Raw genomic sequence first — 18,673 nt, 5'->3', positions numbered from 1 at the left:
ATGACACAAACAAGTGAAAGCATGCTCGCAAGTGCACTCTCGCACGTATACGCACAGATATAGACATTACGTGTGCATGCTTGTGTGTGTGTGTGTGTGTTTGTGTGTGTGTGTGAGAGTGTGTGTGTAAATGACAGCATGTAGCTGTGTGTACTGATGAGTGCGGGCCGTCGGTGAGTGATGTTTACGCTCGCTCGGGGCCTAATGAGAGCGCGTCATGCATCGGGACCTGCTAAACAGATAAATTAAGGGCAGAGTGGCGCGGGGCCAGGATTGATGTGTTAATCTGAGGGAGATTGGGGGAGCCATTAAAACGCACAGGCCCTCTGTCTTCCTGACAGGCACCGCGTACATACACACACACACACACACACACACACACACTCTCTCTCACAGACACAAACATGCTAAAACTTCACTCCTGACAGATGATCAAGATGAGGGTAAGAGTGAGGATAAAGGGTAAAGCACAAAGAGATTGTGAGAGTGAGGGAGAGAGGCAGAGATAATGAGAGAGAAAGAGAAAGAGAAAGAGAGAATGTGTGTGTGTGTGTGTGTGTTTGACAGAGACAGACATGTAAAAGAAGAGAAACTTCTGCAGTAAGTGTGTGGCTGAACCAGCCGCAGGTTAGCAGCCTGAAGGCCCCATAGCTACTCTGGCCCTGACCAGAGGTGATCGGTCCTCTTGAAACCTGACTCTGCACGCAGCCGCGGGTCCTCGGCCACCCAAAGATGAGAGGAGAGAGAGAGCAGCACAGGACGGAACACCAGACGGGACGAAAAAAAAAAGAGACACGCAAGCAGCCAGACAGATAGCCTGACAGACAGCCGTGGCGGGGAATGCCCGAGGGTGAGAGAGGGCAGCCTTGAGATGGCGGGCATGTTTTAAATGCGCTCCGAGCTGCCCGCGGCTGAGGCTGGGAGGACTGCAGGAGAGGCGGCGGCAGCAGCAGCAGCAGCTCTGCAGGCAGGCAGGCAGTCAGGGAGGGAGGAAGAGATCGCTACTGAATGGCTTCCCTTGCCTACGGCATGCTTCTCTTCTTTCTGATGAATACTACTCCTCTGGACTCAGAACACCCCCCCCCCCCCCCCCATACACACACACACACACACACACACACACACACGCACACAAATACGAAAGCAGTCTAACGGCTTCAAGGAGGTACTGCTTCAAAGTTTTGAACAAGCAAGGTGACCATGTGGAAGTTGTGGTAAGAGAGAGAAGGTCTGTTTGTGTTTGTGTGTGTGTGTGTGCGTGCGTGTGAGTGAGTGTGAGTGAGAGAGAGAGAGAGAAAGAGTGAACGAGAGAGAGAGGACAAGAAAGAAAGAGAGAGAGAATGTGATCGAGAAAAAGAGACAGATAAAGAGAAAGAGAAACAGAAACAGAGAGAGACAGAGAGAGAGAGCGAGTGAATGTGGCTGATGAATAGAAGCTTGAAAATGGTCCTGCTTTCACAAAAGTCTAAGAGCCTTCACTTGACAATACCTGGCATCACAAAAATTAGCTTCATTTTGATTTGGTCCAGAAAATGTGTAATGTAATGAGAGAGAAAAGACCGGAATTATATAAATAAGTCTTTTTTAAAAAACTAATGGGGGTTCATCAATGACAGTTTAAAAAAAATAGCACAAAATGTAATTCCCTTTCATGAGGGAAAACAGAGGACAAAAACAAATGTAGTGGCACAGAGAGAGAGAGCGAAAAAGAGAGAGTGAGAGAGAGAGAGAGAGAGAGTGAGAGAGAGAGAGATAAGAACGAAGGCAGCCTAATTAGTAGAACAACTAAAGCAATGTGCTACACGTGTCACAAATAAAGGCAAAGAAAACAGACACTCCATCTCAAGACTGGCTCCCTTGTTAAGAAGGGGAAGATAAAATGACATAATCCAAAAAGCCAACAGAGTAAACAACTTGTGTGTGTTAACAGCTCCAGAGGCACGCTATAATGATGAGGGGTGTAAAGTCTGCTGTAGTGTACACAGAGAAGGAGAGAGTCACACACACACTCACTAGAGCCACATATATATCGTAATTTCCCGACTATTAGCCGCGGCTTATACATTGATTTTGCAAAATTTCTACAGCTATGAGGTTAATACATGGGGACAGTTTATATGGCATTAATATGGTTTTGTTTCTTTTAACTCGCATAAAACACTGTCCTGCGGCTTATACACAGGAAATTACTGTACAGACAGACATATAGGCCAACGTAGACGGAATATGAATCTAGACACAGAGCCATGTATGAAGGACTATGAATGCAGATAGGGAAATGCAGAAAGGACATGTTTCATAAAAAGAAACAAAAAGGGGAATGTATAAAGGAACGTTAATATAAACACACAGGCAAATGCATTGGGGAATAGGACTGAGAGGGATGGATGGAGTTAGAGACGAGTGGAGCTCAGAGAGGAAGACTTGACACACGTGGCACACACACACACACACACACACACACACACACACACACACACACACACACACACACGTCTGAGAGACCGGCTGACCAGACACCGCAAAGCTGTCAAGGAGCTCAGTGCACTGATCAACTGCCGACATCTAACTCTTTCTTTCTCACACACACACACACACAGACAGTCGCACACACACACACACTGGCAGGTTGTCTGCGCCGAGTCAGAGGTTAAGCGGGGCCGAGCGGGGGTTAACTGAGGTGCTGTACCTAGCCAGTCGTTAAACTTCTTGACCTCGGACGGGAGGCCCAGCTCGGTGAAGTCGCCCGTGTGCAGCAGCACGTCGCCGTACGGCATCTGGATGCCATCTGTCCGCGAGTGTGTGTCGGACACACACACAAAACGCGTGTGGCCGCTTGGCTTGGGAGTGTCATAAGGGATCGGGTCCACCCTGAGAATCGGAGAGAAGGAGGGAGAGAGGGAGAAAGAGAAAAATGGGGGGAAAAACTGTTAATACTTGAAAAAATCTAGACAATGCAGGTGCAAAAAAACGAAGAAGATTGAAACTAAATTTCAATTTCACAGATTTTTCGTTTGTAGCATTTTATTTGCGTGTCACAAAAACGGATAGCAATGGATATCAGAACACAGGTAAATAAAATACACAATATCACGTCTGTCAATGTCTAGACAGCATAATTGACTTCTCCTACAGCCCTCTATATAAAGCTTCACTCTGGGCATCAGCATTAAGAGTGTCTTTTCTTTAGGGGGTAGAATGAGAACAGAGAGGGAGAGGGAGAGAGAGAGACAGAGAGAGAGAGAGAGACAGAGAGAGAGAGAGAGATAGAGAGAGGGAGGGAGAAAGAAAGAAGAGATCCTCTGACCGACGGGAAGGGCAGCTCAACTCTTTGTTGCCCAGACCAAACGCAAAGCTGCAAGAATTAAGGAGAGGCCCGGATTGTCTCCCCATTCGAAGAAATCACGCTTGTTTCGTCTGGAGATCCTCTTTATTTATTTGTCCAAAAGGTTGCGTAGGAGTTGGGTAGAGGAGGGGGGGCCGGTGGCAGCAAAGTGGGGAGAGTAAAGGAAATAGAGAGAGAAGGGGGGGGGGGGCTCTTCATCTAAAAGCAAAAAAGGCAGGAATGGAGGCAGAGAAAGAGGGGAGTGAGGAACAAGAAAGAAAGAGAGAGACAGAGAGAGAGAGAGAGAGAGAGAGAGGGGGGGGGGACGAGTGAGAGAGATCTTGGCTGTAATTGAAGTCAGCAATGTGCAATAAGCAGCACTTTCCATCTCCTCCATTATTTCATTACTAAAAGGGGATGTCAGTCCACAGAAGGCCTCGCCGTTCCCTAATTAACACTTGCGTCTTCCGCCTGACAAAGAGAGCGAGAGCGAGGGATAGCCGGCGCTGCCGCTCACTCCGCAATGCGCCGCCGAGAGAGGCACGGCGTCTCGGCTGAACACACATCACCGCTATTATGGCCCCAGATAAGCAGTCACACACACAAAAAGAGACAGGGACGGGGGGGCGTAAGCACTCCTCGAAATCATACGTGATGGCAAAATACGGTTATCGCCATTACGGAGCCCCAAATTGGGACACTTTTTTTTTTTTGGCTCAGCCCATAAAAGGTTGACTGGTAGTGTGTGTGTGTGTGTGTGTTTGTGTGAGCGCATAAAGAACAGAGAGAGAGAGAGAGAAAAAAAATCTGCTAACATGCAGGAAAAGGAGAGAAATAAATGATGGGGACCGGTTTCAATCGAACAAAGAAAAGAGAGCTGGGAACGGGAGAACAGGGGCTGAAAATCATTTTGAGAGGTCGGGTTGTTAAGGAGAGCGAGAACATCTGAAATGGGCCACCAGCACGGGGAACGACTGCTCAGTAAATACAGTCGAGGAGTGAGGGAGAAATATTGAAGGCAAAAGAAAGCTGAAGGGACGGCCATATTTGTTATTGACTGAATGCAGCAAAAATTAATGCTAATGAAGGGAATATGCGCTATGAACACACAAAAACACAGACGTGTTAGTGTCTCGCTCAGACACACTTGAACTGCTCTATGACACACTCTTACCCTTACACATAAACACTCCTTTTCTTCCTTTATCTTTCACGGCCCCAAAACACACACACACACACACACACACACACACACACACACACACACACACACACAGCCATTGATTAGATTTTGTCCTCTGTGGCACGTGAAGTCATAGAGTTGGCAGTTCTAGTTACAGAGGCAGTGAGAGTGCAAAGGCCTGTGACATGCCTTCATTACCACCCACACCCAGCTATCCACACACACACACACACACACACACACACACACACACACACACACACACACACACACACACACACACACACACACACACACACACACACACACACACACACACACACACACACACACACACACACACACACACACACACACACTCACAATGAGGGCAGGAGCCTGTCAAAGTGCTCGGCCCACATAGCCTCTAAAATTGCCTGAATACACACACATTTTGGGAAAGACAAAGAAAACACACACCCACCTAGCTGAGATTGCATGCACCAAAACAGAGAGAGAGAGAGAGAGAGAAAGAGAGAAAGAGAGGTAAGGAAAAAAAGAGAGTTTCACATTTCTCTGGCACTGAGATTTAATCTGGCATTAAATGAAAGAAAATGACCCAGATCAATTAAAACATACCAAGCTGTAATGGGCTAAGTCTGTGTGTGCATGGCTATGTGTGTGTATGTGTTCTTGTGTGTAGTTTTTTTTCCTTCCCCTAGAAATACGATGCATAACTTTGAAGAGGGTGAGATGGGGGGTAGGGAGGGGGAGCTTTCTGAATCATTTAGGAATGCATGCTGAGTATTTACTGAGATATAGTTTGTTCCTAATCCACACCAGCTTTTTCTCCCTGTCACTTCTGCACCCTGTTTCACCCGTGCAAAAACACCAACACAACATGCGAGCACAGATGCTCACACACCCGCACACACACACACACACACACACATAACACAGATCCCATTTTCACCTGTCTTCCACTATGTGTCAAGCAAGTGAAAACGCCACCAAGAAGAAGAAAAAAAACACGCACAAAAGGAACGCTGTCTTCGCCTAGTCTGTACTCACCCTCACCCAAACGAAAACAAAAACACAACTGCCAACCACACACACATACGCACACAAATACACACATAAACACACCCAGACGGAGCAGTGGCACTGAAAGAGGGAGCTTGTGTTTGACGTCCCTGGCATCTTAAATATTCATCAGGTGTAAGGGAGTGGGAAGATTATTCCAGCCGCGGGTTTATTCCCCGAGAAAATCGGGTTAGGATAAAACCATGGGAAATACCACTCCCTCCAAACCAAATCTGCCCCAAAATGAAAGCGAGACGGCATAAAGAGGGGGGGGGGGGGGGGGGGGGGGTGAGGTGTGTGTGATAATGTTATCATCCAGTCGGACAAGAGAGAAAAAGGACAAAAAAAAGAGAAGAAAAATCGCACGGATGAAAGTGGCTCCATAAAACATGGCAATATAGTAGAGAAAGCCACCACAGGCCTGAGTACCTGTTAAACTCAGAGAGATATCAGCACGTCCCTAAAGGGGACTATCTCGCCTTGTGAGAAGAGAAGAGACGACACACACACACACAAAACGGCGACTCATAATCATAAGCCTCGATACGTTCGTTCCAAATGCTGATAGGGAGGAGAAAGGGAAAGAAACAGGGGGAGGAAAAAAGAAACCCAAAAAAAGGAAGTGAGGGAGAGGAGAAGGACGAGAGACAGACAGCGGATACACAGCCGAGTCTTTATTAAAGGCACATGTGGTACTGTAAGGGGGGAGAGCGCGAGCGAGAGAGCGCGAGCGAGAGAGCGAGAGAGAGAGAGAGAGAGAGAGAGAGGGGGGCAGCGAGGGAAGCCTCTGTGATATCTGTAAGGGAGATTTTATTTGACAAGAGCCCCCTCAACTCCTTGGCCTTTTGGTGAAAACAGCCGTCTGAACTGGGTCAAAGTGTAACGGCCCCTCTGGTCTGAGCACATCTTAATTCATCGCGTCTTAAATCACTGGAAATCACACTGGCCCGTGCGCCATTGCCTGAGCTGCTCTTGTCCCAAAGTGTGGAAAAGGAAAATGCTTTCTAAAACTACTTTTCATGACGTCAAATCGAAGGCGGCCAGCTGTTGTAAAAAACTACTGGTTTCTAAATAAAACCACAAATAATACAAAATATTATTATTTACATAAACTGCAGAAACAGTCTAGATATCAATAGGATTAAATGAAAAATATTCAGGCTTAGTTTAAACATTCATCTTTTGAAGGAGGTGGGGACTTTTGTGTTACACATAAGCAAACATTAACCATCAAAAACGCATACAACAAACACACAACATGTTGACGTTCGAGGGCACTTTCATGTCGACTGGTAACAGCTGTGTAAGACAGGCTCCATCTACAAGCTTTGATCTGCACAAAACCGGGGCCAGCCAATCAGAGGTCTGAATCATTCTCGCAGACATGGCCTGACCCCGCCCCCTCTCTGCCCTCCTCGCGCGCTGGTGATTGTCTGGTCAGTGGCTGCACTAATTTGGGACTCAAGCGGTGAACTCGCTGGCCCAGGGTGCAATCACACAACCGCTAATCGACTTAAGCTGGCCCCCGTTCTCTCTCCCTCGTTATTAAGACGCCCAATTTATGTGTCTCCACCAACTTGTCAACAACAGGCCGAAGAGAAGCAATATTGCCTCAGAACAAATTATTAGAGGCAACGCTTACAATCCCCGACCCCTCCCCCCCAAAAAACAGCAAAAAACAAAAACTGTGACAGCCCCTGAAAGGTAACGCTACTGAACAGAGAAACTCGGTCAGGTGTATGAATCGTCCATCACCGCTCGGCCCACTCCGGTCCAATCTACTATATTCGCTATAGTGACCCCCTTCCCGAGCAGTTGCTCTCTCTGACTCTGACCACTTGAGCCTCCTCATGTCTGCCATAGTCCGAGAGCAGAGACTCCATTTGAAGACGGGTGATGGAATAAGAGAGAGAGAAACAAAAAGAAAAGAAAAGGAGAGCGATGGAGAGAGAGAGAGAGAGAGAATGAGAGAGATCCAAACCCCTGTGACTATTAATATTTCAGAGGAGCATGTTTTGGAGTTTGCACTGGTGCAGCGGGAGCGCAGCTTGGGAAGAGAGACAGAGAGAGAGAGGGAGAGAGGGAGAGAGGGATAGAGGGAGAGAGAGAGAGAGAGAGAGTGCCCCGCAGCCAAGCCTTTGATGGGGATAGCATCACCACGGCACTGATCTGTGGCGGGAAATGGACTTTTTCTCCTTATCATCCTCCCTCAGAAGCCGCGTGTGTGTGTGTGTGTGTGTGTGTGTGTGTGTGTGTGTGTGTAATAAACCGAGCCAGGGAAACACGACAAGCCAGAGAGAGAGAGAGTGAGATAGAGAGAGAGAGAGAGAGAAAAAAAAATTAAAATGATAATCATCAAGAGCTAACAAATATTTACATTTGCTCCTCCACTCCCCATCTTAGGCACTTTTATTACTCTCGGAGGTGAAACATCAAAATGCATTTCCTCCCCCACCCCCACAGACTCATACACAAACTGTGTGTGTGTGTGTGTGTGTGTGTGTGTGTGTGTGTGTGTGTGTGTGTGTGTGTGTGAGACAGAGAGAGGGAGAGGGAGAGGGAGAGAAAGAGAAAGAGAGAGGAACGTCTATCTTATCTTCAGCTTTTCAGCCGTCGGCACTAATTCAATAAACTTCAGAGAAACAAATTGAGCACAAAAATGTCAGAGTGTGTCTGTGTGTGAGTGTGTGTCTGTGTGTGAGAGTATGTCTATGTGTGTGTGTGTGTGTGTGTGTGTGTGTGTGTGTGTGTGTGTGTGTGAGAGAGAGAGAGAGAGGGAAGAAGGAGAGAGAAATGGGAGAGAGGCTGCTGGTAGAGGAATGAAGATGAGTAGAAGAGCTAGGCTGGGGGAGAGAGAGAGAAGGGGGGGCAAAGAGAGACAGAAAGGGGCAAACAGAAAACACAAACACTCTCACACACACACACACACACACACGCACACACACACACACACTTTAAGTAGAAGGGTTTTAATATAAGTCTGGGTGACAGGGTGCTCGAGCTCTAATGTGCTCCTGCAGCTTTTTTCCTTCTCTCTCTCTCTTTCTCCCCCCTCTCTCTCTCTCTAACTGTACGATGCAGCAGAGGCGTAATGGGGCTTTTGCCGGGCCGTAATGGAAAAGTGTTGAATCCCACTGCAGAGCAGGCAGAGGCGACCGCCGATGCATTCATAAATAAACGGCGGCCGGCCGCCACCTTCTCCTGCTCCCCCGCGCTAATTTACACGGGGAGGCCGTGAAGTGAGCGAGTAGGACGACAAGGAGCATTCCTGCGTCCTCACAAGACACTCGTTGCAGACGCGTTCAGGGCCCGAGCGAGCGCTACGGAGCTTTTTCGCAAGGACGGGGGAAAAAAGAAAAGCGCTCGTTGAAATCATGGCCGAGGGAAAAGAAAATGTTACAAAAAAAAGAGCTGTGAACGAGACCCTACCCGTCGTGACAAGGCCACTTTTTTTTTGGATTCTCGTCGACCACAGCGAGTTCATGTGGTTGGTGGTGTAGAACGCTACATGCGATAGTGTTTCCCCCCCGCTGCTAGCGAGGTTCAACATTCTCCGTCCGTTACGAGAGGGAGGCCTGGTGTTTGTGTGTGAGAAGGGGCTGCGAGTCAGGGTGACATAAGCCCCCCCCCCCCCCCCCTCCCCGCCCGAGGCGTTCGCCCCTCTGTGTCTCCACCCTGCCCTGAAGCAGGATGTCTCCTCTGCCCGATGTTTAAAAAAAAAAAAAAAAAACGAGGGAGAGAGAGAGACTTCAATCAACGCGGAGGACCAGACCTGCCCAATGTCAACTGTCACTTGACCCCGGCGACCCGCGGTTCTCAGGCGCAGGCAGCAGAAGGGGCCCGCCGGCTTAATCAAGGGTTCTCCCATTTCAAAGCCTCTCTAGTGGGGGGCAAGGGAAGGGTCCCCGCGCCCCGCACCACACAAAAGGAGCTAAAATTGGGAGCCGAGGGCCACATCCTCCCCTGGTTCAAGGCCTCTTCAGAGTGGGGACCGACAGGCGGAGGAGGAGATGGACTGAGGATGGACGGACGGAGAGAGAAGACAAGGGCAGGGGAGAGGAGGAGAAAGGGATAGAGGAGAGAGGAGAGGAGGTGATGTCTGCCTGATTTAATTCTGCAGGACATTTGCATTACTGGGCCCGGGAAGAGGCCGACATGGAGATGCTCACAACAATTACTGTCCCCATCAAGCTCTGCTAGTTCCAATCTCGCCCCTACAGGAAGAGTCCGGTGTGTGTGTGTGTGTGTGTGTGTGTGTGTGTGTGAGTGTGTGTGTGTGTGTGTGTGCATATGTACTGCACTGTGTTTCTATAACCAATCACGAGAAAATATATGAATTACTATAAAATAGCAGGAGAAGGAATATGTACCAAGACCCTTCAGGAAATAGTATTCATTTTAAAATCGAGACTGGAACAATTACTTTGACCACAAGAAGAGAGAGGAGAAAACTGTGCAAAAATTGTATGGCAAAAACACTATATTTCGAAACGACTGGAGTTAAATCATTCCGATAAATGGCATTGAAAAGCAGTTATAAGAAAAAAAAATAATGTGCTGCGAAAAGAATTGAATTTGCGGAATAGGAAAACAATTGTTGCAGGTTGCGCGTAGATGGGCTTTTTTTTTGGGTAACTTCTCATCCCAGTGGCTTTCATTAATATAGTGAATTTTACTCATTGCACATACTGTACTGTAACTCTGTGTGTAAGACAGAGTGCAGGAGACGACGTTGTCAGCTGTAAGGCACGCGTGCATTTGCAAGACAGCGACTGACAGACAGAACAGAACCACGGGTCCAGACGTGGATCCCCGATTTTTACAACAAGGGCTTGTAGAGCACATGCTGCCTGCTGTCGCTCACTGCGTCGCAGACTTGAACTTGTTAAATGATTCACACTTTCATGAGCATCTTAATTATTCATTGGCTGGGAATAATTAACATGGAACCAAGGGTGGCATCTGGATTTATGGAATGACAGTGAAATCAGCGAGGAGAATCAAATACAGATGAGTCTCAAGCCTTAGCGTGTTTACCAGTCAGAGGACATGACGTTTTAACAATCCTATTATACTCATCATCTTAGCTGAAAATTAACGGCCTATGAGGAGCAGTCTGGGCCCCCCGTCTAATACAGATGAAAAACAGAGAGGTGATCTGTAAGAAGATCCATTTCTCTGCCAATACAGGGAGAGAGATACACCACGCAGCCTTGATGCTGCACTGACGCAGTGAAACCGCGCAAAATCAATTCATGTGACGTCCAGTAAAAACATTTCAGTGGGTCCAATTTGGAGCGAGCCAATAGGTAGAGCGGGACTCAGGTATGTGGGGATTTCAGCTGTGGCCTATACTGAGCTTGAAGGCGAACTGAGAAGAGAAGTCTGATCCAGCGAGGCGGGCCTGAGACCGAAGCGCCGCTCGGTCGCTATCTCCTCTCCGCCCTCGCCGGGCCCTTCCCTCGTCCAGTATATCTCCCTCAAACTGGCTGCCGCGTGATTACCATACCGACAGCATATGTTTTCTGTTGCCCCCTGTGTTTACTGCGCCGGCGCATTCAAACAGGAAGAGTGGAGGGGGGAGGAAGAACAAGAGAAAGAAGGAGAAAGAAAGAAAAGAAAAAACAACGTGGAACAAATGTGGAAGGGAGCGAAAAACGGCCTATACGGACATCCCAAAACAAAATAAATGGCGGCTGTGTGAGTGTGCGTTGCGAGGGGCCGAGGGAGTCCCGTGCTCAGGAGAACGCCGTCTTTGACTCCAGGGTCACGCTGCCACGCATTAGCCGGGGTAATTGCTACTGATGTACGAGGGGCTGTGTGCTCGTCTATGTGGGTCAGGGAGCACTGCGGTTTGTGTGTGTGTGTGTGCGTGCGTGGGGGTGTGAGTGTGAGTGTGTGTGTGTGTGCCCGTGTGTGAGCGTGCTTGGCCACGATACACACAAAGCACGGTGCGGTGCAACTCGCAAGAGTCACAACACTCCTTTTTTAAAAAAAAAAGCCAGAGAGAAAGAGACGTCTAACAGTTGCCTTTTGGAAGGTGTGTGTGAGTGTATGTGTGTGTGTGTGCAGGAGAGAGAGAAAGAGAAATAGTGTGTGTTGTAGTAGAGAGAGAGAGAGAGAGAGAGAGAGAGAGAAACAGACACACGCACAGTCACACACACACAGACATTAGCATGTATAGAGTTTCAAAGGCCCCCCCCCCTCCCGTTCGTTTTCCTCCTTTTTCTGCGCGCGTGTGTGTATGTGTGTGTGTGTGTGTGTGTGTGGCTTTAAAGAGAGGAGCTCTGATTTTTTATTTATGTCCAAATAATGTGGATGCAGATGGAGCGCTGGCCCAGGGCGAGTCGGATCATTATCTCTGGCAAATCTAAACAAGGCCCACTTTCCCAGAACAGAGCGGGTATTCTATAAGCAGCGGCCCTGCCATTAAGGGAGGGCCGTTTGGGGCGAAGGGGCCGCAGCCTTAGAGCTTAAGGACGCAGAGAAAACTACACACAGGCTTAACCGACAGGCCACAGCCACGGGAAATGAAGACACAGGCGACGGAGGTGGACCAGCGGCCGGCGAAACGAAATGCGGCTTTGCCGGACATTACACACACACACACACACACAATAAAATCCCTGGACATTATTGCTCCTGAATTCAATAATGGGCAATCTTGGAGAAAGGTAAGTTAAAATGGAAACAAATGAGTTGCTACTCATCAAATCCGTTTGAGGGAAAATTGTTAAGAAATATTTTTTCTTGAGAATTTACAAGTGTCAGAAATCTAGACAAATAAAATCACACAACTTACTTTTAAGGAAATCTATAATCTCACCAATTAAGCGTCTTTGATTGAAAAATCAAACCTCAGACTCTAATCATGTGCCGGTAAATCAATGTCCCAATTATTTACACAATCTACAAAATAATTGTGGAAGTTAAACCAAACCGTTCTGTAGTAGGCAACTACTGTAGGTGTATCATGCACATAAATGGAACAAAATACAATAAGAATTTCCCGTGCAGGTCATTTTCAGCCAAACCTAACTGCACAAACAGCAACACTCTGACACTGTTTGACATCACCATCAACATCATCAGTCATGAGTCCAAAACGAACTTCTAGGAACGACGCAAAAACAAAGTGGCCATGATGGCTCAAACGTGAAACACAAGCTCCTGCACAAACCATCCTGTGTGCTCGGAGGGAAAGGGAGAGCGGGGGGTAGGCATGAACAGGACGGAACTCAAAAAAAAAGAGGGCAGGAAGAGATTTGTGGCAGCGATGTTGGCATACTCACATGTGGACATGGGGCGGCTGAAAGCGGCTCTGGTTGATGTTGTAGTGGGTGAAGGCCTGCGTGGGGTTGGAGCTGTACTCGTCCACGGTAATGGTTACTTTGCCCTGTGCCGGCATTCCGTGGGCCATCCTGCTCTACACGCACACCATTAGAAAGTTCACCAGGTCCCTGCAGCGAGACACACGGCCGGCATCCTCGAAAAGAACCGCCACTCGGGTGGGAAAAATGAAGACCGCCGGGAAAAAACGACAACTTCTTCCTCCTTGTTTGCCCACTGCTATACTAGAACAGGATCTGCACTGTGGGAGGAAGCGAGACAGGAGGCAGGGTCATTTAGACTGGTGTCAGTATCCTCAGGTCTCATGGCATACAGTAGGCTGCAAATACAAGGAGCAGTGTGGAAGCAGCACAGGCACAACAAAGTGCTGAAAAAATTCTTACAGGTGATCTGTGACAAAAAGGAAAAATAAATACAGCAATGAATTTGACAAAACTGCTCCCTGTAAAAAATATCCTCATTTTACGTTGCATTGCATGACTATTCAATTCTTTCAATATTCCGGTATTACAGATATTGCAATATGCAATTAAGTGAACATAGCAAAATTATGTTAACTTATTTAGGTAAATTCTAAATAAAAAAACCGGAAGCCTAATTAACATTGATTCCATTTCAGAACAGTTGTACAATAGTTAGCCTGATTACAAAATTAGTTGCAAACTCTTCTCGCGGACACATCTATCACTGTAAAAACATCACTACCACATTAAATTACAAGAAGAAGCCTACGTAATCATATGTGTGCTCTCTATCGTAAATTGTCTGAATTTAAAATATATTTTATCGCATGAACAATAAATTGTCTACAAGTCAACTATTAGTTAAAAAACGTGTTACATAAAATCTAAGATCTAAAAAAAACTCTCGATGAATAAGGACGACCGCCAAGTTTAGTCTACAGTAAATAAACTACAGGTTGCAAATATTCCACCGAATATCTAAAACTGACTGTGATTATTCCCAGTGCTCCGACGACTCCAACTCACAACTTCGCGACGCGCACCGATGTTCCCCCTGCGTGTATTCTTCCCAGACACTCTCTCTCAACGGTCTTTCGGATGATTCGTCAGTAGTCAATGTGGACATGACATCGCCCCCTCAAGCTTTTTATATAGGACCCCCGGCGTTCCGTCACTCACCCTAAACCCACCATCCACCTAATAGCCAACAAATCAATCCATTAACAACTCGCTACAACTTGTGGGTGCAAGCACTTGACTATTTGTTACAATGTATTGCTTGCATTTCCTCACAATGTAACGACGCTGAGAGACAATGTAGCGCAGGGCAGTTGATAGAACACTTGTCGGGAAAAGAATATGACCCTGCACCACACGTTATCAGTGTATCCAAAAATCCCTCCCTCTATCTATGCAATGCAACTCAGGCCTGGGAAATAATATATTCACAACCGCAAAAATGCTTCCAAATTTGAATGCACTTGAATATGTATTACTCACCCGAGTGAGATTTAATATTATTCATTCATAAACTTTGTCCGGTATTCTATGTGGGAGCCTGTCAAATGGTGCACAACTGCACATAAAACAATGTGCAACGTTGGTACACTTTGCGTATTCTGCAAAACCGAACGCTTACCTTAGTAGCTTGCTAGCAACAACTAGCTTAGCCAGCTAAAACCTGCCGTTGCATTTTAAATACACGACTTTGCTCCTGATAAAGCTCTCAACATGTGCGTCTTTCTGTTTAACTCTCCCTAGGTGGAATAAAATGTAGGAAAACGAGGTTAAGTTGAGCAGAATACGTATTTCAAGTACTGAGTGTACTCTTTCAATCAGATGACTTATCTAAGAGAAAGAGGGAAAAACGACCAAATTGAACCTATGACACCACATATTACGAGATAACCGCGTCGAGTTCCACAACAATTCAATTTTTAAAACAGAAAATATACTCTATGAACCCATGAACTTGGGATTCTGTGTCTAACGTATAGCTGTAAATGAGGCTATTCGGCAGCGAGCCGCGGTTCTAACCTCCTTGCTCTCCCTCGTAAATGACAAGGCACCTCTAACCTACGGCTTTGTGTCTTGTTTTTTTTCCCTGTGTGAATTTCAAAGCTAAAGCGAGCGGTGAATACCTTTCAGTGGCCGGTACGCGTCGGGGTCGCCCTCTTCTCACTTAAAGACGCTGGTCCATGCGAGAGGCAATGCAGATGTCGGTGGCCGAGGGGTGGAACTCGGAGCAGGCAGGGCAGAACCTTCGACCCTGAGGGACCTCCGGGCTAGCTTTAGAGTAGGCGAGACAGACAGAGACGGAGCGAGGGAGGGAGAGAGAGTGCAAGAGCAAGCCTCGATCTGGGAGAGGGGGAGTCTCGACCGCAGTGTAGTGAGAAAGGACTGCCACTGGGGTCAGAGAGCACGTTCTAGAGCACAGCCCCGCTTAGGCATGGCGGCGTGTGCAGGGTTTGAATATGTGCAGCCTACCCCACTGCTCACTGTACGTACGCAGGGGAGGAACAGCCATGATAGACGCGGTGGCGGCGCTTCCACGTGGTGAATTTTTCATGCCGTCTTTTTTCTTCCGCTCTCACTACATTTCTTCATGGAGTGAGTATTTCACGCGCGCAATTGCCAATGCCTTTTTTGGTTTGGCGCACTTTGGATTCGTTGGATGCAATATCAATATATTTTTTTGCATTCGCGTTAGTGCTGCATACTATACAGGTTAGAGAAGTCTGCATACAAAACTGAATTACTTTATAATATTGTTTATTTACAGTTAGAAAATAAAGCAGTGAACATCAGCACTGCGAGTAGCAGTAGGCAATAGATTAGATACAACGGGAAAGAATGAATTAGCATGATATTCAGTGGAGGAGATCCAGGCCTGTTAAATCTGATCAGATGTCAAGTCAAGCACTTGGGTGAGAAATTTACTTTGTATCCATTGTCCAGTACTCATTATAAAAAGGCCAATTTATTTGTCCATTATATATTCTCTCAAGTAGGCAGCCAGGGGTTAAGTGTAGTTGTAATAGACCATGGTTCAGAGTGATGACTGGATAACAGTCTTGGTGGACACTGAAAAGTTAAATAAATGTTTGTGGTCTTTGCTATGAAGGGAAAGAACAAGTGGTCTAAACGGCAGTGTTATCTGTGTTGTCTGGAACACAGTGGCAGAGGGCCTCATATATGTGCATAAATGAATTGATAATTGATTTTGGGTATTGGATAAAGATAAAGCAATAAAAGTAGCCTACACATTTCAATCCAAATGTGCTCTTTCTATTTTTGTGAATTGAATTGAAACCTCTAGCTATATGTAAAGCTTTTTAAGCACATGTGTATGTGGACAAGTTAGTCATGCAGTCAGTTTGTATAAGCTTTAGTTTCCTGGGTTTGCAAGATGTACTATTTATTGTTTCACTAGAGATGTTAACTATTATGTTTGTGATTAAACAAAATCCATCACTAATAATGTTTAATCACCGTGCTGCCAATCATTTTGTTATTTCAAGGATGATCTGTGTCAGTTTGTATGCACTTACGTGTGTGTGTGTGTGTGTGTGTGTGTGTGTGTGTGTGTGTGTGTGTGTGTGTGTGTGTGTGTGTGTGTGTGTGTGTGTGTGTGTGTGTGTTTGAGTGTGTGTGCATGTGCATGTTTGTTTGTGAGTTCCAAATAGAGAGAGATTTTCATATGCATGAAAAAAACAAGTTGTAGAAACACTGTTCATCTTTATTATTGGTTTGATTGTACTGTATGTCTGAGAGAAAGAAACTGTAAGGGTAAAAAAAAGATGAGAGGAAAAAAAGTGTGTGGACTGTGTGTGTGTGTGCATTACAAGCCCACTGGAGTGGAATGACACCAGGTTGTGAAGAGAGGCCAGTCATCTCTGTTATTCACCTCATACAAGCCTCTGTGGCTGTCAGTAAGCTCAAGGCTTGCTAAATCGGCATCAAGCTGTGGCTACAGTGGCCGGTTACCACTGCTCTTACTGACCTCCCTGCGGACAACCACAAACATCTCGAAGACATTTGTTTTATACACAGTCTTGTACAATGATGCACACATAGAATGGACTGCAAAGGAATAACTGCTACTTACGTGTCCATATTTTATTCAAACGCAAGTGTGCCCTTTTTGCAATTGGTTTGCAACAGATACAAAAAAAAACCATCTCTCCCCAGTAACATTTGGCCAGTGAGTTCACTGTATTTGTGCTTCTGTATGAGCAATGCTCATTGTGTGCGTATAAAGGCAGGGGAGGATAAATAAGTGATCTATTGTGTGCCACTCAATGCCACTAACGCAGTGCGCAACATTTACATTTCTGCCGATTGCCAGGGCCAAGGTGGATTTTCTAATTTTACTGACATGCTTCAATTTCCACAGACCATCATCATGGCGCTCGGCTCACCCCCCTCACCAACCCCACCACCACCACATTGCTCCTGGAGTCATTTCCATTTGACTTTTCTCTTATCTCCAGGAAAATGCATTTCCATCGACTAGCCGGGGGGCGTTAATGTGAAAGCAGAGTTTAAATTTTATTCGGAAGGGCCACGTTTAAACATTTGACCACCATTTGGTCCCCTGGCTGCATAAAAAATCCTGATGGCAGATACGGGTCCAAATGTCACAGAAGAAATGGCTTCTGCCATGAATGTTTTATTCAGTTCCTGCCTTTCTCTGATCACATCTATACAATAGAAAATGTAAATGTTATGCAGAGTGTTAAAAATCCACTATATATTTTATGACCTTCTATAAAAGCGGCTAAAATGACTTTCCATGAAAATGGAGTAGGAATAATGCCCGTATTAACTGGGAAGGGAGAATGGCACTCTATTTCATTTCCCTTCACCGGGTGGTATTCACTTAACCTGGGTACAATGACCAGGGCGTCAGGGCCACTGGGAGACACAGATTCATGTGCATCATTCATAGTGCTGTTTAGGTGCCGTGCAAATGGAATTGTTTTGAGCACATACTACAGTACTCTGAAACGGAGGTGAACATGGTGTGCTATTTTCATGCTATTTGAATGTGTGAGAGAGGTGAGCATGTCACAACAGATCTATTGTTCTTGGACACTTACAACAACAACATGCAGATGCTCATTTAGTGGCTGTTTATTCACATGTCGTAAACAAAAAAATATCAATTTAACTATCTAAATACTTGAACTATCAGTATAACTGAGAGCATTATACTGTAGCGAGCAAACCCTGTTGCTATGGGCCCTGTGATTGTTGCCAACACTTGCCATATCTCACTCATGTGTACATATAGCAAGCAAACAATGTCGGGTACATCCTTGTTTGCAAATTTTTATTCAGAAACTTGGCAGGCCCTCATCAGATACCAGAGCAACAAAGAGCAGTGTTCAGTGTAGCTCTTTAAAAACTGAATTCCCTAGTGGTCCATGTGACCAAAAGAGGTCAGAAATATCAGGCTGTGTATGTATACGCAGAGGGCACAAATCTGTGTCTTTGGTTTCTTAGTAGGATAATATGCCATCTTCAACCCTGCGCTAAATGTCTGCGTTACCTTTTCAAATGGTATTCTTTATATGCTCTTTAACCCAAAGGAAAGGTTTTGCACCTGAAGCGAAGGGTAGCGATTCTGAATGAGCCGTGAGCCTTATCAGCAGAAGGAAGGGTAGAGAAAAAAAGGAGTAGAGTCAGAGGAAAAAAAAACTGTGGCACTCTGGCAAGAAAAAAAAAAGAAAGAAAGAAAGAAAAATCACCTCCTACTCCTCTTGCCCTTTTAGCTCAGCTAATATT

The 18,673-nt window shown here is 46.1% G+C and overlaps 1 protein-coding gene across 2 annotated transcripts in view; it reads right to left on the bottom strand.

The window, feature by feature from the left end:
* The window catches only part of mpped2a (metallophosphoesterase domain containing 2a), a 62,990-nt gene extending 47,655 nt beyond the window's left edge, over nt 1-15,335 (bottom strand). Inside the window, exons 1-3 of one of the 2 annotated variants that reach the window (XM_062549771.1) lie at nt 15,025-15,335; nt 12,863-13,161; nt 2,690-2,871 (exon numbers count right to left, since the gene is read on the bottom strand). In XM_062549771.1, the coding sequence (XP_062405755.1) occupies nt 2,690-2,871; nt 12,863-12,990 (310 nt within the window). In that variant the 5' untranslated portion in view covers nt 12,991-13,161; nt 15,025-15,335. Of the gene's footprint in view, nt 1-2,689; nt 2,872-12,862; nt 13,162-13,909; nt 13,964-15,024 lie in introns of those variants that run through there. The other variant, XM_062549772.1, reaches the window with a different exon arrangement.
* Between the last annotated feature and the right edge of the window lie 3,338 nt (nt 15,336-18,673).

Source organism: Sardina pilchardus, chromosome 11 (genome assembly GCF_963854185.1).
Source record: "Sardina pilchardus chromosome 11, fSarPil1.1, whole genome shotgun sequence".
Classification (NCBI taxonomy): domain Eukaryota; kingdom Metazoa; phylum Chordata; class Actinopteri; order Clupeiformes; family Clupeidae; genus Sardina; species Sardina pilchardus.
This window is presented reverse-complemented; position numbering and strand designations above follow the sequence as displayed.